At 36.7% G+C, this 24,300-nt stretch overlaps 3 protein-coding genes across 3 annotated transcripts; 2 read left to right on the plus strand and 1 right to left on the minus strand.

The window, feature by feature from the left end:
* Positions 1-6,797: 6,797 nt before the first annotated feature.
* Positions 6,798-7,990, plus strand: LOC122580463 (wall-associated receptor kinase-like 1). The gene has a single exon (XM_043752734.1). It carries the CDS (start codon positions 6,798-6,800, stop codon positions 7,902-7,904), a length of 1,107 nt encoding a protein of 368 aa, XP_043608669.1. The 3' UTR covers positions 7,905-7,990.
* Positions 7,991-16,567: 8,577 nt separating this feature from the next.
* LOC122610519 (wall-associated receptor kinase 2-like) lies at positions 16,568-18,879 on the plus strand. Its single transcript, XM_043783501.1, has 3 exons — positions 16,568-17,423; positions 17,523-17,642; positions 17,801-18,879. Exons 1-3 carry the CDS (start codon positions 16,568-16,570, stop codon positions 18,877-18,879), a joined length of 2,055 nt encoding a protein of 684 aa, XP_043639436.1.
* A 912-nt stretch (positions 18,880-19,791) lies between these two features.
* On the minus strand, positions 19,792-22,155 carry LOC122610520 (wall-associated receptor kinase 3-like). Its single transcript, XM_043783502.1, has 3 exons — positions 21,330-22,155; positions 21,023-21,193; positions 19,792-20,912 (listed from the first exon to the last, which is right to left on the minus strand). Exons 1-3 carry the CDS (start codon positions 22,153-22,155, stop codon positions 19,792-19,794), a joined length of 2,118 nt encoding a protein of 705 aa, XP_043639437.1.
* Positions 22,156-24,300: the final 2,145 nt, after the last annotated feature.

Consider the following 24,300-nt stretch of genomic DNA (forward strand, 5'->3'; position numbering starts at 1 on the left):
AGTATGTTTGAAGATTTAATATCTCTATGAATGATTTGTGTGGTTGAGTGTATATATGAAAGGGCTTCTGCAGTATCCGTGGCTATGTTTAAGCGCCTTTCAAATGTCAATAAAGAAATATAGTCATAGTGTAGGTGTTGGAAGACAGTTTTGTTAGTTATGAACTCATAAACTAGAAGGGGAGTTTGCGTTTCAAGACAACATCCCAAGAGTTTGACAACTTTTGGGTGGCTAATTTCTGATAACATGATCACCTCATTTATAAATTGCTCAATCTGGTTACGGTCAATCGACTTAGATTTCTTGATGGCAACCATAGTTTTGTCAGCTAATGTACCTTTATAAACAGTACCATTGCCTCCTTGACCGACAATATTTGTTTTATGGAAGTTATTGGTTGCTTTTTCAAGAACACCTGCTGTAAAAATCTTGGCCATTTGGGAGGATTTTTTAGATTCAAAAAGTACTTTCTGTAGTATCAAACCACCGTTCATCTTGAAGAACTTTTCCCTACTCTTCATGATATGCCTTTGTTTGAGTCCCCCATATATGATAAGTGTTAACACAAAGGATGTTGCAATGCCCATGCTAACGCCTGTTTACTGATAATAGTAAATACTTGGTCTAACTGTAACTAGCAACAACCTCAGTCCTTTGAAAATGACAGGTTTTTGAGGACTTCCATACTAATATATATATATATATGCAAGTTATTTTAGGACCGCTCTTTATATTGAGACCAATTAGGACATGTGTAAATTGTAACTTACACATCATCTCATCTCCGGCCACCACCATGATCATCTCCGACCACCACCATGATTTCCGGCGACGGCAACCAACGGAAAATCATGTTTAAGTTAACTTACACATGTGTAAGTTAACTTAAGCATGATTTTCCGGCAACGGCGGTGGTCGCCGTCGCCGGAGGACCATGGTGGTGGTTGGAGATGATCATGGTGGTGGTGGTGATGGTGGTGGTGGTGGTGGTCGGTGATGATGATGATGATGTGGTCCTAATTGGTCCTAAAATAAGTAGTGGTTCTAAAATGACCCACCCTATCTGTATATATGTATATATATAAATATATATGTATGTATGTATACTCACCGACAAAAATAGTTGCCTCTGAATAAGTACAACCTTTCCCGTTCTTTCTACCGTCACCACGCTGACCCAAGAAGCATGAACAGGTGTAGTTTCCATTCGTGTTAGTACACCCATATAAGCAATCATTATGATGTTCTTCACACTCATTAATGTCTAAAAAAACATCAGACGCATTTTTAAGTTATCTGTGAAAACTCTATTACATAGATGACATAAAAAGAACATATGTAGTGTTACCTTGACACCCATTTGGAAGATATGCGTTTCCCCGATACCCTTTTGCACATTTACAACGATACCCAATCATAGTGACTTTGATGCATACACTATTTTCTGTGCATACATAACTTTTATGATTCCTTTGAGCTACTTTACAACTTGTGTTCCCAACCGACCATTTCAAAGCAACGGGAGATAACTGTTTCTGCATATTATAAAGGTCAGTTGCACGAAATGTGTAATTACCTTTCTCAACAAGAAACCCATATGTGCAATTATTGAAACTCCATTTGCCGACGGTCATGTTTGTGTTACTCTCTGTATGGATTCGAAAACTTGTCACCTTAAAAGGGACCGGAACCTGGCTGCAACCCATTCCTAAACATGAACCATTGGTTATTGTATTGCAGCCAGTATTTGTTAAACATCCGGTTATGTAATCTTCACCATAAGCAAGCTTCATGTTGGCTCTAGCGTCACACCCAACTGTGGTCAAAACGTTCCATAAACTTGAGATCGGGAATCTCGATAGCATTATTCTAGGTTCTGAGCTACTTTCAAAACGACTCTCGTTGTAACAACGATGGGATATTGGTAATAAGCCACGCATAGTACCATTAGGTTTTATCTCTAACACTTCGATACTGGTGTTAAAGATTCTTAAATTTGTACAGTTTACAAAGTATAATTTGCTCAAGTAGCAACCTTCTTTCGTCCCAAAAGGATACGAAATTGTGACATTCTTACATTTATTTGGGCAGTTAGGGAGAGACTGAGCTGCTATTGTTCTTGATTGTAGAACGATCAATATGGTCAGAAGCAGCATATGTGGCATCCCCATTACACATGGAATTCGAGCTCAATGTTACTTTGGCATTTAAACCTTTCTTAGACGGCTTTTGGAATATAATTGTTCACAGGCTGTCAAATTATTCATTGTGATTGCACCTTGGAATGTGCTAAAACAAAATTGAATTTGTCTTAACATGCATGTCTTTATTGTTGTTGTGCGGCTAAACTCTTATTCGTATTCAGTAGCATGTCAAAAAAAAAAAAAAAAGGTTGGTGAGAACCCCCAGGTCTTTAAATATACACTAATATTGTAAAGTGCTTCTCTGACTATTTGAAATTGACTCTGGATATATTACTATTCTCAGATATAAGGACATGCTATTAGATACGAGTACGCATATAGCCGCACCACAACAATAACAATATGCATATTAAGACAGATTCAATTTCGTTTTAACACATTCCATAGTGAAAACACAATGAATAACCCAAAAGACGGCCAAGAACGATTTAAATGACAAACTAACATTGAACTCCAATTCTAAATGCAATGGGGATGCTGCTTATACTGCTTCTAAATGTGACGTTATTGGTGGTTCTACAATCAAGAACAATAGCAGCTCAGTCTCTGCCTAATTGCTCAAATAAATGCAACAATGTCACAATTTCGTACCCTTTTGGGACGACAGAAGGCTGCTACTTGAACGATTTTTATTATGTAAATTGTACAGATTTAAGAATTTTTAACACCAGCATCGAAGTGTTAGAGATATCACCGGATGGTCATATCCGTGAGTTATTACCAATATCCCATCGTTGTTACAACGAGCGTGGTTTTGAAAATGGTTCAGAACCCAGAATAAAGTTGTCAAGATTCCTGGTCTCAAGCTCACGGAACGTTTTGACCACAGTTGGGTGTCATGCTAGAGTAAACATGAAGGTTACGTATATATGGTGAGGACTACATAACCGGATGTTTAACAAATGCTGGCTGCAATAATATAACAAATGGTTGCAGCCAGATTTCAGTTCCTATGAACGTGACAAGTTTTCGGATCCATACACAAAGTAACACAAACATGACGTACTGTCAGAAAATGGAATTTCAATAATTGCACAAATGGGTTTCTTGTTGAGAAGGATATGTACACGTTTCGTGAAACTGACCTTCACAATACGCAGATGCAGTCTTTTCTGGTAGGTTTTATATGGACGGTTGGGTACACAAGTTGTGAAGCAGCTCAAACGAATCCTACAATTTATGTATGCGCAGAAAATAGTGTATGTATCGATGATATGATTGGTTATCATTGTCAATGTGTTCAGGTTTCCAGGGAAACATATATCTTCCAAATGGATGTCAAGGTAACACTAAATATATATTTACTTGTTACTTCTGGTTTATGGCGATCGATTAGCCCACAAGTTAATCCTTGTTACATTCTTCCACTCTTGTAAATGTTTTTATGCCGATTTTCTATTAATCAGATGTTAATGAGTGTGAAGACGCCCTTCTAAACAGGTGCACACATATCTGTAGAAACACTGTGGGAAGTCCTACATGCCTCTGCCCCAAGGGTTACAGTGGGGATGGTCTAAAGGATGGAACTCGTTGCACAAGAAACAGGACAAGCGCACAGAAACTTGGAATATATATGGGTAAGTTTAGTTTGTCATTCAACTTGTACTCTTAAATCTCACCGTTTCATCACTTGCATAGGAAATCTCATGACTCTTTGTTATCATGAAGGATGAGGTTAAAGATAGCAGTTGAATAGCAGGAGCTATTGCTTATATCTCAGTGGCCGTATAGTCTCAGTTGGGATATTTCCACAATTTCAACATTAATTCCACGACCGGGTGAAAAACTATCAACCTGTTCACTCTTAAGCAAGACAACAAATTAATGGTAAAACTTGGTTCTTACTTAGACTTGATCAATCTGGGTCTCCTCAAACGAAGCTATCATTGAAAGACTCTCATGCCTAGTTCATGTAATATTAGAGGCTAATGAGCTCTTGGTATAGCATTATAAAGGGGAGGTGGGACATTTTAACTTTATGGAGGTTTCATGTTCAAATCTGAGCATTAACGTTTTTTGTTTAATACCTCAAAGTAAAAAAAACAAAAGTCTAATATTTAGAGAATGTAGTGAAATAAATAGTCATCTTTTTTCAACAACTGGTCAACAAGCCCTGTTTTTTTTTTTTTCCAGCAAAAAATTTGGGTGCAACGTTATTGTCTCTCTTATATTCATTTCTCATTATTCACACCAAAATTTGAAGTAAATAACTTTAAGTCTCAAGTCCCGTCAAATTCCGATACAACTATTGATCTTGTTATCTTGTATTTTATTTGATTACTCGGGTTTCTCCGATTTGTAAATTCCTAGTTTTTGCCATATGTGGTATGCATCTTTAATATTTTAGTTGTATCTTTGTTTTCCATATTAGACATCTTGACACCTTTTCCTTTTGTACCTTTCTTGTTGAATATGACTTCCTACCACTTTATCAGCGGCATTTTTTGGTGATGAGTCATGCATAGAGATGAACACAATAAGAATTAAGACGGCAATATATAGTGTATACATATTTAGTTAAATTGATCGAGCTTAATTCAGATTTAGTAAAATATTTAAAAAATTTAATATTTTAATGTGCAACTTTAGAAAACTAAATTGATTTAAATTAAATTTAATATCTCATATAGATCTTTTAAATAGTATGGTAGAATTTTAAGTAAATAAGCTTCTGTGGGTCAAGTGAAATATTAAACATTGATCTACTATTCAGATCAGGAGTGGTGCTCTTGGATATAATGTTATTTGTTTGACTCACGGTTCTTATATACCTTGTCCTTTTCACATTCATAAATAATATATGTTACTTTGCAACTAGAGCTAAATAAATGATAACAAGAAGAAGATGACACCAAATATATCATTGTCTTGATAGATGTTAGATTCCAAACATGCAAAATATGAATTGAAGTATCTGTTTTGGTGCATATTAGGTACTCTGATTGATGTTATATAAGTAAATAAATTAATTAATGGCGCCACAGAATCTTATTGAACCAATCAAAAGAAAATAAGGTATCCACATTTGGATTGTAGTTTACAGCAACCGGCCAAGTCCCTTTCTTGTACATTTTGATCAAAGCTATCTTTCTATCTATAAGATACATGTCTAAACAAAAAGATGTGAAGTAAATAGGAAAATAGCTATGAAACTATACTCAATGTTTCGAATACTGTTTTTGAGCTTAGTTTTGCAGTCAAGTTTAAGTAAGAGTCGTGCTAAACCTGGTCCCGAATGCTCAAAGACATGTGGCAATGTCACCATTCCGTTCCCTTTTGGAATAGAAGAAACTTGTTACCTTGAAAGATCTTATATGGTAAATTGTGATCCGGCCACTGGGAGAGCACGAATACATGATATGAGCGTTGATTTGGTAGAGATTTCACTTGAAGAAGGCCATCTACGTGTTATTTCACCTGTGGGCCGTGTTTGTTACGATGAGACAAACAAGCTTACGTCACAAGACCCATATGTGAACTTAACAAGGTACCCCATGTCAGTGAGTCGAAACAACATCACAGTTCTTGGATGTGATACTCGGGGGAACATCAAGATTGGCCAAAAATTTCAAGCGGGCTGTCTCACGATGCCTGGAAGCTGCAATCCAATCATTGGGTCCTGTTCAAGTAATATTGGTTGTTGCCAAAGTGCAATATTACCTTCAGAACTAACGAAATTCCGCTTCAAGGTAGAAAGTAATCAACGCAATGTGGGAAAGAATGGTTTTAATAATTGCAGCTATGTATTCATTGTTGAAAATGGCCGGTATGACTTTTCAACCATTAATATATTTGATTTAAAGCCGCAAGATCTTGAGGCCTATGAGATGCTGGTAGATTGGGCGGTTGGTAACAGAGGCTGTCAAGAAGCTCAAAAGAACTCAACTAGTTACTCATGTAAAGAGAATAGCAGGTGTATTGATGCTAATAATGGTCCAGGATATCGTTGCAGTTGCTCTGTTGGTTATCACGGAAATGCCTATCTGGAAGACGGTTGCGTAGGTACTTATTTCAATTTCATTAAGCCAAGAAATTGGACTTTAGTTTTGAAATTCTTGTTACTTAATGTTTTACAAAATAGAGTACTTAAAAAGCAAATATACTTATGTTTTCCATTACTATCACATTAAGAAAACATAAGTACACTTAATCAACAAAATCTCATAATATCCATAGCGATTTGGTACCCCCAACAAGTTATTTGATCAGTTACTATATATGGTTTTAATGTTTCATATATTTGTTAGTTCTGGGACTTCTGGTTTATGGCGATAAATTAGCCCACAGATTACTTCTTGTTACGCTCTTCCACTTTTAAATGTTTGTATGCCTACTTTCTGTTAATCAGATGTTAATGAGTGTGAAGATGCCCTTCTAAACAGCTGCACACATATGTGTAGAAACACTGTGGGAAGTCATACATGCCACTGCCCCAACGGTTACAGTGGGGATGGTCTAAAGGATGGAACTCGTTGCACAAGAAACAGGACAAGCGCACAGAAACTTGGAATATATATGGGTAAGTTTGTTATTCAAATTGAGATTTCAACGGATGGATTCAAGCCTTAATTATTAACTTATGCAGGCGTCAGTATGGGCGTCGTTGTAACATCCATCACAATGTTTCTATCATATTGTTTTTTAAAACAAAGACGTATTGCCAAACATAAAGAAATGATATTCAAGAGAAATGGAGGGACGATTTTCGAGAAGATTCTTTCTGAATCTGAAGGATCGACACAGATTGTCAAAATTTTCACCGAAGAGGAACTCAAGAAGTCAACAAACAGCTTTAGCCCAGACAATGTTGTTGGTCAAGGAGGTTTTGGGACGGTTTATAAAGGCATTTTGATAGATAATACGGTGGTAGCAATCAAGAAGTCAAAAGTGATTGATCCAAACCAAATAGGACAGTTTGTTAATGAGGTGGTACTTCTATCACAAATCAACCATCCTAATATTGTAAAGCTGGTGGGCTGCTGTCTCGAAACAGATGTTCCTTTACTAGCGTATGAGTATATAGTCAACGAGACATTGTTTCATCACTTGCATGGGAAATCTCATGGCTCTTTGTTATCATGGAGGATGAGGTTAAAGATTGCAGTTGAAACAGCAGGAGCTATTGCTTATATGCATTCGGCTACCAAAATTATACACAGAGATATCAAATCTTCTAATATACTATTGAATGATGACTATACTGTCAAAGTTTCCGACTTTGGTATTTCACGTTCTATTCCTAAGAACAAAATGCAGGTCTCCACAGCCGTTCAAGGGACACTTGGATACATAGACCCTGAATACTTTATTTCAGGTATTTTGACCGGGAAGAGTGATGTTTATAGCTTTGGGGTTGTACTAGTAGAGCTGCTCACCGGGAAAAAAGTAAATTCTGCAGTGGCAACATACCGATCTCTGGTAGATCATTTTCTTCTGTTACTGAAAGAGTACCGTTTGATTGAAGTTCTAGATGATCAAGTGAAGCTAGACGCAACTCCTGATCAGATTAATCGATTTGCCCATCTTGTCAAGTCATGTGTTAGTCCTGAAGGCATGGCAAGGCCTACAATGGAAGAGGTGAAAGAGGAGCTCCTCGCTCTGCAAGAAATTTCAGGTTTACCTTATACAGATAAGGAAAGCTTCTGTTCCACAGGCTCGTATGTATCACAACCATCAAGCTCACAGATCATGATGTTCTAATGAAATCCTATTACCAGCTACTAGATTTTAATCTAGTGTATTGTAACGCCCATAAATTTAAGACCACTTTTTCAAATAAACATTTATTATATATAAAATGAAATAGCTTAAATACAATCCCTTTTTAATAAATAAAATTGTCTAAAACATATAGTTCATTTGACTGCACTAAAAAAGAGTTATAAGAAAAACGTTTAGGTAGCCACACCACCTATTTGGTGTGTGGCACTCACCCATAAAAATATCCTTCTTTAGTCTCGGCACACAAAGTGTGCTTCACCTATTATCAGGTGCGCCCCTGAGCTTGCAGATTGCAAAATGACCCATTGGACATATATTAGAATTGTTCCCATTGTTGGAAATTTTATGTAATAACATAGAATATCCAAGTTAATAGATATGTTAAAAAGAGTTGAAAGAATAATTAACTAATGTGAGTGTGTCCCACATTGGTAGAAGAATAAACATTAAGTATGTTTATAAGGAGGAGTGTTGGAGGAATTATAATTCCTTATAAGGGGCTACACCCCAAGTGAGCTAGGAGGGTGCGAAGCACCCGATGAGACGTAATGTGGCGTTTTAGTGGCGCACTTTGCACTTAGTAGTTGTATATGGCTCAGTGGGTGGTCTTATTCCAGGCCTTGCACCTGGCAGGACACTTGACTTAGCCTTAAGTGTAACACATGTTGTTTAATCATGCAAACCAACATATGTCCCACTAAAACATCCACTAACCAGTTTATATGTATATAAACTATACTTAGTGGTTTTTTGGTAGTTCAGAAACAACAAAAACACTCTCTCAAACTGGATCATCAACAAGATTTTCTTTCATTTTCTTCATTTCGTTTTGTTCTTGAAGGTATAATTCCGGGTTGTGGTTAACTCCGGCAGTACAATCTGCTTTGGCTGTTGTACCCTGGGAAACTGTCGGGTTCACTTGGGTGGCCCGAAATCAGTTTTAAGGGACCTTGGTTTAACCATATCCTCAGCCCGTTTTTTGCCTTTCTTTCTATTTCTGTTATGTTCTTTATTTGTATTCTTGTATTGTTTAGTAGTACTTAATTTACTTGTAATTTAATTATTGTAATTCGAATGTATCTTCAATAAAATTGTTGTTTTCTTGAATGGTGTCCAACAATCTTAAAACTGATTTTCTTTCTTCACCATTCTGTTAATTCGAATTACAGAAATATGTTTTCCAAAACTTTATTATGTACTTTTCTGTAAAGTTATTCATTTAAATTAGTCTTTACTTTCTGCAAGTTTTTTAGTGAAACTTTGATTGTTCTATTTCAGAAATGGCTACTGAAATGAACTCCTCTACTAATGGAACTACTTCTTCTACCACCACCAACACCGTTGGTGCAAATGTTTCTCAATCTGTAGGACTTACTGTCTCTACAAGCATGGGACCTTTAGTAGGTACCCAAGCTGCCCAAACTATGGCCAACCACTGTGAAAAACCAGAAAAGTTTTCTGGAAACAACTTCAAGATGTGGCAACAAAAGATGTTATTCTATTTGACCACTTTGAATCTTGCGAGATTTCTAACTGAAACAACACCTCAAATTCCTGAAGGTTCTACTGATGCTCAATCAGTAAGTGCTGTTGATGCTTGGAAGCATTCTGAATATCTATGCCGAAACTATGTGTTAAATGGTCTAGTTGATTCACTGTATAATGTATTTTGCAAAATAACAACTGCAAAAGATTTATGGGAATCTTTGCAAAAGAAATACAAAACCGAAGATGCCGGAACTAAAAAGTTCATAGTTGCAAGGTTTTTAGAGTTTAAAATGGTTGACTCTAAAACTGTTATGGCACAGGTTGAAGAATTGCAAATCATAATCAGTGAAATCTTATCAGAATGAATGGTTCTTGGTGAAACATTTCAAGTTGCTTCCATGATTGAAAAGTTGCCCCAAGTTGGTTGGATTTTAAAAATTACTTTAAGCATAAGCGAAAGCAAATGACCGTTGAAGAGCTTGTTGTTCGTCTTCAAATTGAGGAAGACAATAGAGGTGCTCAAAATGGTGGTCATATTGAAGGTCTTGCTAAGGCCAACTTTGTTGAACATGGACAAAGTTCCAAAGGAAAAGGTAATTTCAAGGGTAAAGGGAAATGTCCTATTAAGAAGAACAAAGGAAAAAGGATGGATTTGAGTCCAAAGAATGGTGGTGTGAAGAAGAAGGTTAGTTTGTTCAAAGGGAAGTGTTACAATTGTGGTGAATCTGGTCACCGAGCTGATCAATGCAAGAATCCAAGGAAGGAAAGGGCAAATATGATCGAAGATAACATGGCTCTTGTTGCTATGATTTCTGACCTCACGGCTAAGTTGGAAGAGGTCAATCTTACCACCGATGGAATCAAAGGATGGTGGGTTGATACGGGTGCAACCCGTCATGTGTGTCCGGATAAGACTATATTCCATAACTTGAAAGAAATATCCGGTGAAGAAAAGTTGTATATGGGAAATGCCGCCACCGCCGATATCAAGGGTGAAGGCGATGTGATCCTCAAGTGGACTTCGGGGAGAGAGCTCAAGTTAACCAATGTGTTGTATGTTCCCGAATTACGCAAGAGTCTTGTGTCGGGTTGGTTGCTTAACAAGAATGGGTTTCGTTTAGTGTTTGAAAGTGATAAGTTTGTGTTAACTAAACGTGGTTTGTATGTTGGTCAAGGTTATGCCCTTAATGGGATGTTTAAGCTCAATGTTGTACCTATTAAGCAAGTGAATGAAAATGCTTCTACTTCCGCTTATTTGATTGAGTCTTCTAATATTTGGCATAATCGTCTTGGACATGTGAATTTTAATTCAATGCGTCGTTTAATTAAGTTAAATTGTATACCATCTTTTAACATTGATTCTAATTCTAAATGTCCAACTTGTGTTGAAGCTAAACAAACCACGAAATCTTTCAAATCTATTGAACGAAACACCGAGCCACTTGATTTAATCCATACCGATATATGTGATTTTAAATCGATTCCCACTCGAGGTGGTAACAAATATTTCATTACATTTATTGATGATTGTACAAGATATTGCTATGTATACTTACTAAAGAGCAAGAATGAAGCAATAGATAAGTTTATCTTGTACAAAAATGAAGTTGAGAATCAACTCAACAAAAAGATTTAAAGATTAAGGAGTGATAGAGGAGGTGAATATGTTTCTCCATTTGCTGAAATTTGTGCTCAAAATGGTATTATCCATGAGCAAACAACTCCTTATACCCCACAACAAAATGGCATTGCTGAAAGGAAAAATCGAACTCTTAAAGAGATGATGAATGCCATGTTAATAAGCTCGGGCTTAGGACAAGATATGTGGGGAGATGCAGTTTTATCGGCAAACTATCTTTTGAACAAGATACCTTTCAAGAAAAAGGATGTTACACCTTATGAGTTATGGTTTAATAGAAAACCATCCTATAAGTTCTTGAAAGTGTGGGGGTGTTTAGCAAAGGTGGTGGTTCCACCACCTAAAGTTCAAAAGATAGGACCAAAAACTGTTGATTGTGTATTCATAGGATATGCTAAGCATGGTAGCGATTGTGAATCCTCAAATCTTGCTGAACATAGTAGTGCATATCGGTTTCTAGTACATGAGTCTAAGAACCCGGAAATACACAAAAACAGTATACTTGAGTCAAGAAATGCTTCGTTTTTTGAAAATGTGTTTCCTTGTTTGGATCGAGGAAAAGCTTCTACATCAACTCCGGTTGATAAGATTGTTCCAGATGATCATCAAGAACAATCAGAGGAAGAAGAAGTAGAACCGCGAAGAAGCAAAAGGCAAAAGATTGAAAAATCTTTCAGGCCCGATTTTGTTTCTTATATGGTTATGAGTGAACCTCAAACATATCATGAAGCGGTTACTTCACAAGAAGCGCCTCAATGGAAAGAAGCCATTAAGAGTGAAATTGATTCTATTTTGCAGAATCATACTTGGGAATTAGTTCGTCTTCCACATGGTTGTAAACCACTTGAACATCGTTGGATATTCAAGAAAAAGATGAAATCTGATGGCTTTATTGATAAGTACAAGGCAAGACTTGTGGTCAAAGGATATAGACAAAAGAAATATCTTGATTACTTTGACACATATGCGCCTGTAACTCGAGTAACTTCGATCAGATTGGTGCTTGCGATTGCAGCATTGAGAAATTTGGAAATACATCAAATGGATGTAAAAACCGCATTTCTCAATGGAGAGCTTGATGAAGAAATATATATGGAACAACCTGAGGGTTTTTCCGCTCCTGGCCAGGAGGACAAAGTTTGTAAACTTTTCAAGTCTTTGTACGAATTGAAACAAGCTCCAAAGCAATGGCACCAAAAGTTTGATCAAGTCATGCTCGATAATGGTTTCAGGATTAATGAGTGTGATAAATGTGTTTATGTCAAAGACACATCTAAGGGATATGTTATACTTTGTCTATATGTCGATGACATACTCATTGTGGGTAGTGATGATAGTATGATCAAATCTACCAAAGACATGTTGAAGGCGAGATTTGACATGAAGGATATGGGTTTAGCAGATGTCATTCTTGGAATGAAAATTACTCGAACCCAAGATGGTCTAGTGTTAAGTCAATCTCACTATGTGGACAAGATCCTTGAGAAATTCAGTCCCGAGGACTCAAGAGTCGCTCGATCTCCAATAGATACAACGCAACATCTATCGAAAAATAGAGGTGAAGGTGTTGCTCAATTGGAGTACTCAAGGGTAATTGGCAGCTTAATGTATCTCATGACAAGTACTAGGCCTGACTTAGCCTATGCTGTTAGTAGGCTAAGTAGATATACTAGTAATCCTAGTTTGGAACATTGGAAGGCTATGACTAGGTTACTAAGATACTTGAGATATACAAAGAATTATGGGCTGCATTTTGGTCGAGATCCAGCTGTATTGGAAGGATATAGTGATGCTAATTGGATATCCGATATAAAGGATTCCAAATCCACAAGTGGATATGTATTTACTCTTGGAGGAGCAGCTATAACTTGGAAATCGTCCAAGCAAACGCTAATTGCTAGATCCACGATGGAATCTGAATTTATAGCATTGGATAAAGCTGGAGAAGAAGCAGAATGGCTACGACATTTCTTGGAATATGTTCCAAGATGGCCAAAGCCATTAACGGCTATTTGTATACATTGTGATTGCCAATCGGCTATTGGTAGAGCTCAAAATACAATGTATAATGGCAAGTCAAGACATATTCGTCGTAGGCATAATAGTATACGACAACTGCTCACAACAGGGGTTATCACTGTTGACTATGTTAGGTCAAAGAATAACATTGCGGATCCGCTAACTAAAGGTTTAAGTAGTGAGGCAGTTTATAAGTCATCAAGAGGAATGGGACTAAAGCCCATTGAGTAAATTTGTACGAAGGAAAACCTAACCTAGATGTAAATGGAGATCCCATGATCTAGGTTCAATAGGACAACCTAATTGTACGAATAGAGAAAGTCATTGTGGGGAGTACCCCAAACATCAAAGGGAGTTTACAGTCACTGTGGGGGGAGAACCCACCACAATAAAATGAGTTGCAAATTTTTCCTAGTCCATTCCTATATCAAATCAATGATATCATAGAGGTTAAGCTTATAGCTTTTAATGATTGTGAGCAATCACCTATGTTAGAGAGAAGTGTGGTCGCTTCGAATGGAATTGTGGGGGCGCAATTCCTAGAGCTCTCGCAGAACCAGGATAGTGTTCCATGACCATAACGGATACGAAAGTGAGGGGTTAACCAGACTAGGGAAAGTATTGTGTGATGTGCAATAACGTCTACGTAAAAAGGAGTTAGTTCAAAGACATCAAGTTCTACTAACTGCTAGGAGACTAAGTGCACTCACAAAGGAAAGTTCAAAGGGTAACACCTACTTATCCTGCAATACTTGACTGTCGGAATTTATCTTTAATAACCATATCTATTAATGTGGGGGATTGTTGGAAATTTTATGTAATAATATAGAATATCCAAGTTAATAGATATGTTAAAAAGAGTTGAAAGAATAATTAACTAATGTGAGTATGTCCCACATTGGTAGAAGAATAAACATTAAGTATGTTTATAAGGAGGAGTGTTGGAGGAATTATAATTCCTTATAAGGGGCTACACCCCAAGTGAGCTAGGAGGGTGCGAAGCACCCGACGCGCCCGCGCCCGTGCCCGAGCCCGAGCCCGAGACCGGGGGCGTGGGCGATGAGGCGTAATGTGGCGTTTTAGTGGCGCACTTTGCACTTGCCGCTATTGAGCCGTCTTTATTTTTGGCTAGTTCAATATGGCTCGGTTATGGCTTACATGGCTTGATTATGGCTCAGTGGGTAGTTGTATATGGCTCAGTGGGTGGTCTTATTCCAGGCCTTGCACCTGGCAGAACACTTGACTTAGCCTTAAGTGTAACACAAGTTGTTTAATCATGCAAACCAACATGTGTCCCACTAAAACATCTACTAACCAGTTTATATGTATATAAACTATACTTAGTGGTTTTTTGGTAGTTCAGAAACAACAAAAACACTCTCTCAAACTGGATCATCAACAAGATTTTCTTTCATTTTCTTCATTTCGTTTTGTTCTTGAAGGTATAATTCCGGGTTGTGGTTAACTCCGGCAGTACAATCTGCTTTGGCTGTTGTACCCTGGGAAACTGTCGGGTTCACTTGGGTGGCCCGAAATCAATTTTAAGGGACCTTGGTTTAACCATATCCTCAGCCCGTTTTTTTGCCTTTCTTTCTATTTCTGTTATGTTCTTTATTTGTATTCTTGTATTGTTTAGTAGTACTTAATTTACTTGTAATTTAATTATTGTAATTCGAATGTATCTTCAATAAAATTGTTGTTTTCTTGAATGGTGTCCAACACCAATTTCATAAATCCTTTACCATTTCTAAAACCATCATTTATACTTCAAACAAGATTTTAACGGAGGTCTTTAGCCTCATAATACAACATGAACATAATTATTAAGATACTGTTGCAAAACGACCCGTTATATGACAAAATGGGCGATATATCAAGAGGAGGAGTACTAGTGACAACTTGTACAATAATTACAAAATGATACAAGTTTCTACCTTTCTATTTGCTTTAAACTTTACAAAGCTCAAAACCTCCAATCCATACTTCTAATCAAGCTAATGCTTAATGAGTACAACAAACATATACATATATTTTCATCACATCTAAACATAGGCAATGATTAATATAACTCATATGGTACTTCATATCATACCATAGTTGTCCTATTAACCCTTGAAATCATTCAATCATTACTTATGGATCCATAAACTACATATATTACATTTCAAAGGATGGGACATGCATTCCAATCCTTTGAAACCATTCATTCATTCATTCATCATACATCATATCATGATTTCATCATAAAATTAAAGGATGCATCTTTTCGTCATCCACCACAAGGAACAATACAAACGTACTTAAAAAGGTATAGAAGCAATCACCGAAACTTCATCCCTCTAACACCTGTACGACACCTTTGTGCACACTTCACCTTTACTAGCTTCAAATCCACCATTGCTGAACAATTAAAGCTTTAAATGATTGAAAAATCGATCCAGCAAATCAGATTCCGCTTGATTCTATAGTTAGTATTTGTTTCATAGAGGTAGCGGTTTCCTGTAAGGGTTCTTTTTTAAGACAGTTTCCCTGTAACTCACAAGTAGTTTGTCTGGTTTTGTGTTAGGTGAGTTCGATAATGAGTCATTAATTCCTTGTCCAACTGTGGGTTTCAGTATTCATTTTTGTGTGTCATGATTTCATTTTTGATGCATTGGTTGCAGGCTTTACTCTCACACATGGATCACAATTATTCAACTTACCTTTGACAAGTTTCGAACTTGTGACCTGCAGCCTTCATTTATAGACCCATGTAGTCACATTATAGAAAAAAATATTATCTAATATCATGACTCTTACGATTCGAGCCACGAGTTAAAATATCAAGTATTCAAGTCGAGTCAGAAATAACAAGTCTTCAACCATCTAAAGAATTTGCCTTTGTAATATGCCAATCTATCAAAATAAATTTTCTTAATTAGCTATAGTCTGTTTTTAGTTGATATAAAAAAATTAATTCAAAAAGAGTTATGCAAGATGAGGGATACAATGTACGGACCCAAAACTGAAAACCGAAAACCTTACCGAATTCTATAATGGGTATCGGTTCCGGTACCAAACCATTTTGTGCCAAAAACTATTACAGTGACACGCACTCCATCCAAGTTATTAATGACAAGTATTGATAGTTATTCTAGATCCATAAAATCATTACTCATCAATACAAGCACCAGCTTCAAGTTTGAATGTTTGATAGTATCAAAGTTATGCCTATTCCATAGAGATAAACTTACTTTACGAAACAAGTTTTATAACACGCTGTACAAGTATCTGATGTACAATTTTAGTAAACCAATCAAGATTGATAGTACCAATATCACCTACTATTCTACATACACGTACGGACATGCTATGAAATACAAGTTTATAGCACATTCCAAAGTGCAAACACAATGATTAACTCGATAGCTTGTGAACAATTAAATTCCAAAAGCAAGCCGGCTAGGAATAGTTTAAATGAGAAAGCGATATTGAAATCGAATTCCATGTTCATGCAATGGGGATGCTGCTTATACTGCTTCTGAGTTTGACGATATTGGTTGTTCTGCTGTTAAGAACGATCGCAGCTCAGTCTCGGCCTAACTGCCCAAATAAATGTAAGAATGTGAATGTCACAATTCCGTACCCTTTTGGGACGAGAGAAGGCTGCTACTTGAACGAGTTATATTTTGTAAACTGTACAAATTTAAAAATCTTTAAGACCAGTATCAAAGTGCTAAAGATATCAGCCGATGGTGATCTGCGTGGGTTAGTACCAATATCCCACCGTTGTTACAACAAGCATGGTTATGAAACTAGCTCAGAACCCAGAATAACGTTTTCAAGGTTCCCACTCTCAAGCTCACGGAATGTTTTGACTACGGTTGGGTGCGATGCTAGATCCAACATAGGGCTTGCTTATGGTGACGGCTACATAACCGGAGGTTTAACAAATAATGCAGGTTGCAATACGGTAAAAAACGGTTCATGTTTAGGCATGGGTTGCAGCCAGGTTCCGGTTCTTTATAATATGACAAGTATTAAGATCCATACAAAGAGGAACACAAATGTGACTGTCGGCAAGTGGAGATTCAATAATTGCACATACGGGTTTCTTGTTCAGAAAGATCATTACAAGTTTCATGTAACCGACCTTTATAAAATGCAGAGACGATATTTCCCTGTGGTTTTAAAATGGTCGGTTGGGAACACAAGTTGTGAAGCAGCTCAAACTAACCGTACAATGTACATGTGCACAGAAAATAGTATATGTATTGACACTCAGACTGAGTGCGATCAAACCTACAAAGGGTATCGTTGCCAATGTGCTAAAGGGTACCAGGGAAACGCATATCTTCCAAATGGGTGTCAAGGTATGATAACTCTAAATATGTTCTTTTATGCCAATGATATATATAGCTTTGCAGTTTGCACTGATAACTGAAAAATGTTTGTGATGTTAATTTCTTTAGACATCAATGAGTGTGAAGAACATCTAGATGATTGCTTATATGGGTGTACTAACACAATTGGAAACTACACCTGTTCATGCTTCTTGGGTCATCGTGGTGACGGTAGAAAGAGTGGGGAAGGTTGTACTTATTCACGAGGATCTATCTTTTCCGGTCAGTATATATATATATATATATATATTGAGCTTATATTAGTATGGCAGTACTCGAAAACATATCAATCATTTCCAAAGGCCGGCCTGAGGTCGTTACTAACTTTTACTATCATCTTTAAACAGGGGTTGGCATGGGCATTGCAGCATCCTTTGTGTTAACACTTATCGTATACGGGGGGCTCAAACAAAGGCATATCATGAAGAGTAGGGAAAAGTTCTTCAAGATGAATGGTGGCTTGATACTACGGAAACTACTCTTTGAATCTAAACAATCCTCCCAAATGGCCAAGATTTTTACAGCAGGCGTTCTTGAAAAGGCAACCAATAACTTCCATAAAACAAATATTATTGGTCAAGGAGGCAATGGTACTGTTTATAAAGGTACATTAGCTGACAAAACTATGGTTGCCATCAAGAAATCTAAGTCGATTGACCGTAACCAGATTGAGCAATTTATAAATGAGGTGATCATGTTATCAGCGATTAGCCACCCAAATGTTGTCAAACTCTTGGGCTGTTGTCTTGAAACTCAAACTCCCCTTCTAGTTTATGAATTCATAACTAACAAAACCGTCTTCCAACACCTACATGAATATGGCAATATTTCTTCATTGACATATGAAAGGCGGTTAAAGATAGCCATGGAGACTGCAGAAGCCCTTTCATATATACACTCAACAACACAAATCATTCATAGGGATATTAAATCTTCAAACATACTTTTGACCGACAACTATACTGCTAAAGTGTCTGATTTTGGCATATCAAGGTTCATTCCTGTTGATCAGACTCATTTACAAACATTGGTGCACGGGACACTTGGGTACATAGATCCTGAGTACTTCCGCTCAGGAATTTTGACGGAGAAGAGTGATGTGTATAGTTTTGGCATGCTTCTTGTGGAGCTCTTAACGGGCAGAAAAGTTTTTTCACACGACGGAACTCAAAGTGACTTGGGTTTGGCCACGTATTTCGTTTCTTCACTAGTAAGTGGTTGTTTGATCGAAATACTTGACCATGAAGTCAAGAAATATGGGCTTCATGACAATATCAAGAAACTTGCTCGCCTTGCAGAACACTGTGTGGAGCTAGAAGGTAGGAAAAGGCCTAGCATGAAAGAAGTGAAAGCAGAACTCACGAAGCTAAGTCAATATCTTACTTTGACTTTGAATAGCTTATATTGTTTGACTGATCAAAGTTAATCTTGAACAATGATCGCCATATCTTAACTTGCACTAAAAGTGAAAAATATATTATCTTGGTGGTAGAATATAAGGTTAAATGCAAATTTCGTCCTTGTGGTTTTTCAAAAAAGGATTTTCATCCCTCCTTTAGTTTTTGAGTTTTTTTTCATCTATGTGGTAGTGACACTTTTTTGTATGCCACTAAATGACATTTTGTTTGTAGTGAAGCTATATTAATCTTTACCTATATTGTGATATGATGAAAGTACATGTATATGTTTGTTGTACTCACTAAGCATTTCGATTACCCATTAGTTGTTTACCTTTTTATTATAGTTGAAGCTTGTTAAAGATATGGATACAAGGATATGAGCTTTGTAAAGTTTAAAGTAAATCAAGATGTAGAATCTTGTATTGTTAGTGTAATTGTGGTACAAGTTGTCTCTAGTACTTTGCTATTCATATATTGCCTATTTTGTCATACAACGGGTTGTTGTATAATAGTACTTTTGGTAAGGGTTTGATGTACGTACATATGATGGTTTTAGGAATGGTAAAGGATTAATGAAAAAGTTGGAACAATTTTACTATGTTAAATGGGTCACTTGCAATCTGCGGGTATATATGACGCACTTTGGGTGCTGAGGCTAAGGAAATTTGTATGGACGGTTTGGCGTATTACCAAAACATTTTTCTAAAAACTTATTTTGAGTTAACTAGTCTAATGAACTATATTTTAACGACAACTTTATTGAAAGGGATTGTATTTTAAGGTGTTTCATTTTATATATCATATAAATTTACAGGTGATACAACAGACGAGACTAAATAGGTATATAAACAAAGTCTTAAAATTCCAAAACTACTATTACATAGTAATAATTTAAAATTTAATTCCTGGTGTAATTTATTGCCGAGAATAAGATTTCATTAAAACATCTGTGAGCTTGATGGTTCTGTTACATATGAGCCTGTGGAACAGAAGCTTACAATTTCCTTATCAGTATGAGGTAAACCGAATATTTCTTGCAGAGCGAGGAGCTCCTGCTTCACCTCTTCCATTGTAGGCCTTGCCATGGCTTGAGGACTAACACATGACTTGACAAGGTGGGCAACTCGATTAAGTTGATCATGAGTAGCATCTAGCTTCACTTGGTCGTCTAGAATTTCAAACAAACGGTCCTCTTTCAGTAACAAAACAAAATGGTCTACCAGAGATTGGTACGTTCTAGTTCCAATTGCGGAATTTACTTTTTCCCCAGTGAGCAGCTCCATTAGTACAACCCCAAAGCTATAAACATCACTCTTCCCAGTCAAAATACCTGAAATGAAGTACTCGGGGTCTATGTATCCAAGTGTTCCTTGAACGGCTGTGGAGACCTCCATTTTGTTCTTCGGAATGGAACGTGAAATCCCAAAGTCGGAAACTTTGGCACTATAATCATCATTTAACAGTATATTAGAAGATTTGATATCTCTATGTATAATTTTGGTAGCCGAATGCATATAAGCAATAGCTCCTGCAGTTTCAAGTGCAATTTTTAACCTCATCCTCCATGATAACAAAGAGCCACGAGATGTTCCATGCAAGTGATGGAACAATGTGTCGTTGACTATATACTCATACGCTAGTAAAGGAACATCTGTCTCGAGACAGCAGCCCACCAGCTTTACAATATTAGGATGATTGATTTGCGATAAAAGTACCACCTCATTAACAAACTGTCCTATTTGGTTTGGATCAATCACTTTTGACTTCTTGATTGCCACCACGGTATTATCTATCAAAATGCCTTTATAAACCGTTCCAAAACCTCCTTGACCAACAACATTGTATGGACTGAAGTTTTTTGTTGCCTTCTTAAGCTCATCTTCGGTGAAAATTTTGACAATCTGTGTCGATCCTTCAGATTCAGAAAGTATCTTTTCGAAAATCTTCCCTCCATTTCTCTTGAATATCATTTCTTTTTGTTTGGCAAGACGTCTTTGTTTCAAAAAACAATATGACAGAAACATTGTGATGGATGTTACAACGATGCCCATACTGATGCCTGCATAAGTTAGTAATTAAGTCTTGGATCCATCCGGTGAAATCTCAATTGCTCATTCAACTGATTACTAACAGTGAGATATAAGAGTACAAGTTGAATAACAAACATACCCATATATATTCCAAGTTTCTGTGCGCTTGTCCTGTTTTTTGTGCAACGAGTTCCATCCTTTAGACCATCCCCACTGTAACCCTTGGGGCAGTGGCATGTATGATTTCCCACAGTGTTTTTACAGATATGTGTGCAGCTGTGTAGAAGGGCGTCTTCACACTCATTAACATCTGATCAATAGAAAGTAGGCATAGAAACATTTACAAGTAGAAGAGCGTAACAAGAAGTAATTGTGGGCTAATCGCCATAAACCAGAACTAACAAATACTGTACATATTTAGTACATAATGGCATATTGAGTGTTACCTTGACATCCATTTGGAAGATATGCGTTTCCCTGGTACCCTTGAGCACATTGACAACGATACCCAATTATATCATCGACACATACACTATTTTCTGCGCATACATAAGTTGTAGGATTCGCTTGAGCTTCTTCACAACCTGTGTTTCCAACCGTCCATATAAAACTTACAGGAAAAGACTGTTTCTGCATATTATAAAGGTCAGTTGCACTAAACGTGTAACTATCCTTCTCAACTAGAAACCCATATGTGCAATTATTGAACCTCCATTTGCCGACATTCATGTTTGTGTTATCCTGTGTATGGATCCGAAAACTTGTCACGTTCATAGGAACTGAAATCTGGCTGCAACCCAAGCTTAAACAGGAACCATTGGTTATCATATTGCAGCCAGTATTTGTTAAACATCCGGTTATGTAGTCCTCACCATAAGCAACCTTCATGTTGGCTCTAGCATCGCACCCAACTGTGGTCAAAACGTTCTGTAAGCTTGAGAGCGGGAATCTTGACAACCATATTCTAGGTTCTGAACCATTTTCAAAACCACGCTCGTTGTAACAACGATAGGATATTGGTAATAAGCCACGCATATGACCATCTGGTGATATCTCTAACACTTGGATGCTAGTGTTAAAAATTCTTAAATTTTTACAGTTTACAAAATATAATTCGTTCAAGTAGCAGCCTTCTCTCGTACCAAATGGGTACGGAATTGTGACATTCTTACATTTATTTGGGCAGCCAGGCAGAGACTGAGCTGATATCCTTCTTGATTGTATAACGATCGATATCATCAAATTCAAAATCAGTATAAGCAGCATCCCCATTTGCACTTAGAATTGGAGTTCAAAATGTTAGTTTGTCATTTAAAACCATCTTGGCCGGCTTTTAGAATATAACTGTTCACAAGCTATCAAGTTATTCAAATTAGTGTTTGCACTTTGGAATGTACTAAAACAAAATTAAATTTGTCTTAATATACATATCTTTATTGTTGTTGGGCTGCTAAACTGGTATTTAATAAAATGTTCGTATATAGTATATACTAGAAAGATACCCTGCAAAACAGAATAAATAGGCAAAACATCAATTCATTATTATAAAGATATAAACGTTACTTGAACTTGACTATAAAACTAAGCTCAAAAGCAGTTTTTATCTGATAGCTAGAGAGATAGCTTTGATCGATCAAATTTACAAATAAGGCATGGACCAGGGAAAGCGACTTGGCCGGTTGCTATATAAACTACAATCCAAATCTTGATACCTAGTTTTCTTTTAATTGGTTCGATAACATTCTGTGGGGCCATTAAATTTATTTATTTACTATATAACATCAAAGTATCCAACCTACGCCAAAACAAATACTTCAATTCACACTGTGCATGATTACCGTATATACTGAACGCAGACCAAGTCAAGAAAAGGACTTCCTTTACAATATCATATTTGGTGTCATCTTCTTGTTGTTATCATCTATTTGGCTCTAGTTGCAAAATAACGATATAATTTACGAATTATGAATGTGAAAAGGACAAGGAATGCACGTAACAACCGTGACTTCAACAAATAATGTTACGTTGAATAGTATATTAATGTGTCTAAAGCTCACGCGGTTCAAATTTCATAACCTGGTTGTGAAACTACTTGTTAGGACCAACCGACCAAATGAGTCGGGGCTTACACAAGATAAAATTCTATAATTCTCTCTTCAAGGATATATATCTAATGAGTCGGGGAGACAAAATTGGAACATGTTATGTTACTGTTCGTATTCGAATTTGACAACTTCCAATATGGGCCGGGCTATGTGGTGTAGTGGCGGATTTAGAAAATCTTTTAAGAGTAGGCAATATCGTTTTTAATTCGAGTATACGGTATGCACTCTTTATATTTAAACTATAGTTTTTACTTTTTTTTTTAAAGTAAATATTTATTCACACTCACCCCGGAAACACCGGCGGTACAATATACAATTATTTACATGAGTACAAAATTACACCAATTGCTCCAAGAAATACCTCTATGTTTTGTATTACTTCTAAACCACAAAAAACCGAGTGATCTAATATTTTGAATGATTTTCATCGTGCTCACTCTAATGTTCTCAAATTTCAATTCGTTTCTCGCCCTCCAAATACACCAGCAGCTAATTATGATCAAACCCTTCAAAACATCCTTTTTTTAATATTCTTCCTCGATGTATCATGAATCTCCAATAAATCTTTGATGTCGAAAATGAAAAATGGTGCAGTTTTACACCATCTGCTTATGAAATGTCAAACTATAGCAACTGTCTCACACTTGCAAAAAAGATGTTCCACTGTTTCTTCTTCTTCCCCACAAAGCACACAGACCGGGACCAAAGCAAAACAGTTACGAGCCTGCAGCGCAACCATAGTAGGTATACGATCCATTGCCACTCTCCACATAAACACATTACATTTCTTAGGAACCCAATCAATCCAATCAAAAACATACCTGTCACTGAAATCTTTGTCGCCAAGAAAGAAGCCTTTTACATTCCGAACAATTAAGATGTTATTAACTCCTCCCAGCCAAGTCCACCTATCTAGTTTGTTTTCGATTGTTAACCCACTGATCAAACTGATGAGCCTATCCAGCTCGCAAACTTCAACCGGGTCAGAAGGCATTCTCACCCAATTCCAAGCCCCATTAAATCTCTCTACTACCCTTGCTTTTTTCTCCGCTACTATAGTTTTTACTAAACCAAAATATTAACGTTGGTAATTATCTTTAGAGGGTATGCAACATTTACATTTAAGTCCGCCCCTAATGTGGTGATGATCTCTATGCCACATTTTTTAGCCATATACCAATAAAAGGTGCCTTATAATGTTGTATTCTATGAAACCTATTGATGTATCGCTAAAAAAATAATGTTATAGGAATTACGTATTTGACAGAATATATAGTTTTTAGTACATAAATTCATATCTATACTAAATATA

Source organism: Erigeron canadensis, chromosome 8 (genome assembly GCF_010389155.1).
Source record: "Erigeron canadensis isolate Cc75 chromosome 8, C_canadensis_v1, whole genome shotgun sequence".
Classification (NCBI taxonomy): Eukaryota; Viridiplantae; Streptophyta; class Magnoliopsida; order Asterales; family Asteraceae; genus Erigeron; species Erigeron canadensis.

Excerpts from the sequence above, each read along its gene's own strand:
- LOC122580463 (XM_043752734.1), top strand. The coding sequence starts at position 6,798 with ATGGGCGTCGTTGTAACATCCATCACAATGTTTCTATCATATTGTTTT.
- LOC122610520 (XM_043783502.1), bottom strand. The coding sequence starts at position 22,155 with ATGGGGATGCTGCTTATACTGATTTTGAATTTGATGATATCGATCGTT. Across the intron at positions 21,194-21,329 it reads TCTTCCAAATGGATGTCAAG|ATGTTAATGAGTGTGAAGAC; the intron begins GTAACACTCAAT and ends TCTATTGATCAG. Across the intron at positions 20,913-21,022 it reads GAAACTTGGAATATATATGG|GCATCAGTATGGGCATCGTT; the intron begins GTATGTTTGTTA and ends TAACTTATGCAG.
- LOC122610519 (XM_043783501.1), top strand. The coding sequence starts at position 16,568 with ATGGGGATGCTGCTTATACTGCTTCTGAGTTTGACGATATTGGTTGTT. Across the intron at positions 17,424-17,522 it reads TCTTCCAAATGGGTGTCAAG|ACATCAATGAGTGTGAAGAA; the intron begins GTATGATAACTC and ends TAATTTCTTTAG. Across the intron at positions 17,643-17,800 it reads CGGTAGAAAGAGTGGGGAAG|GGGTTGGCATGGGCATTGCA; the intron begins GTTGTACTTATT and ends ATCTTTAAACAG.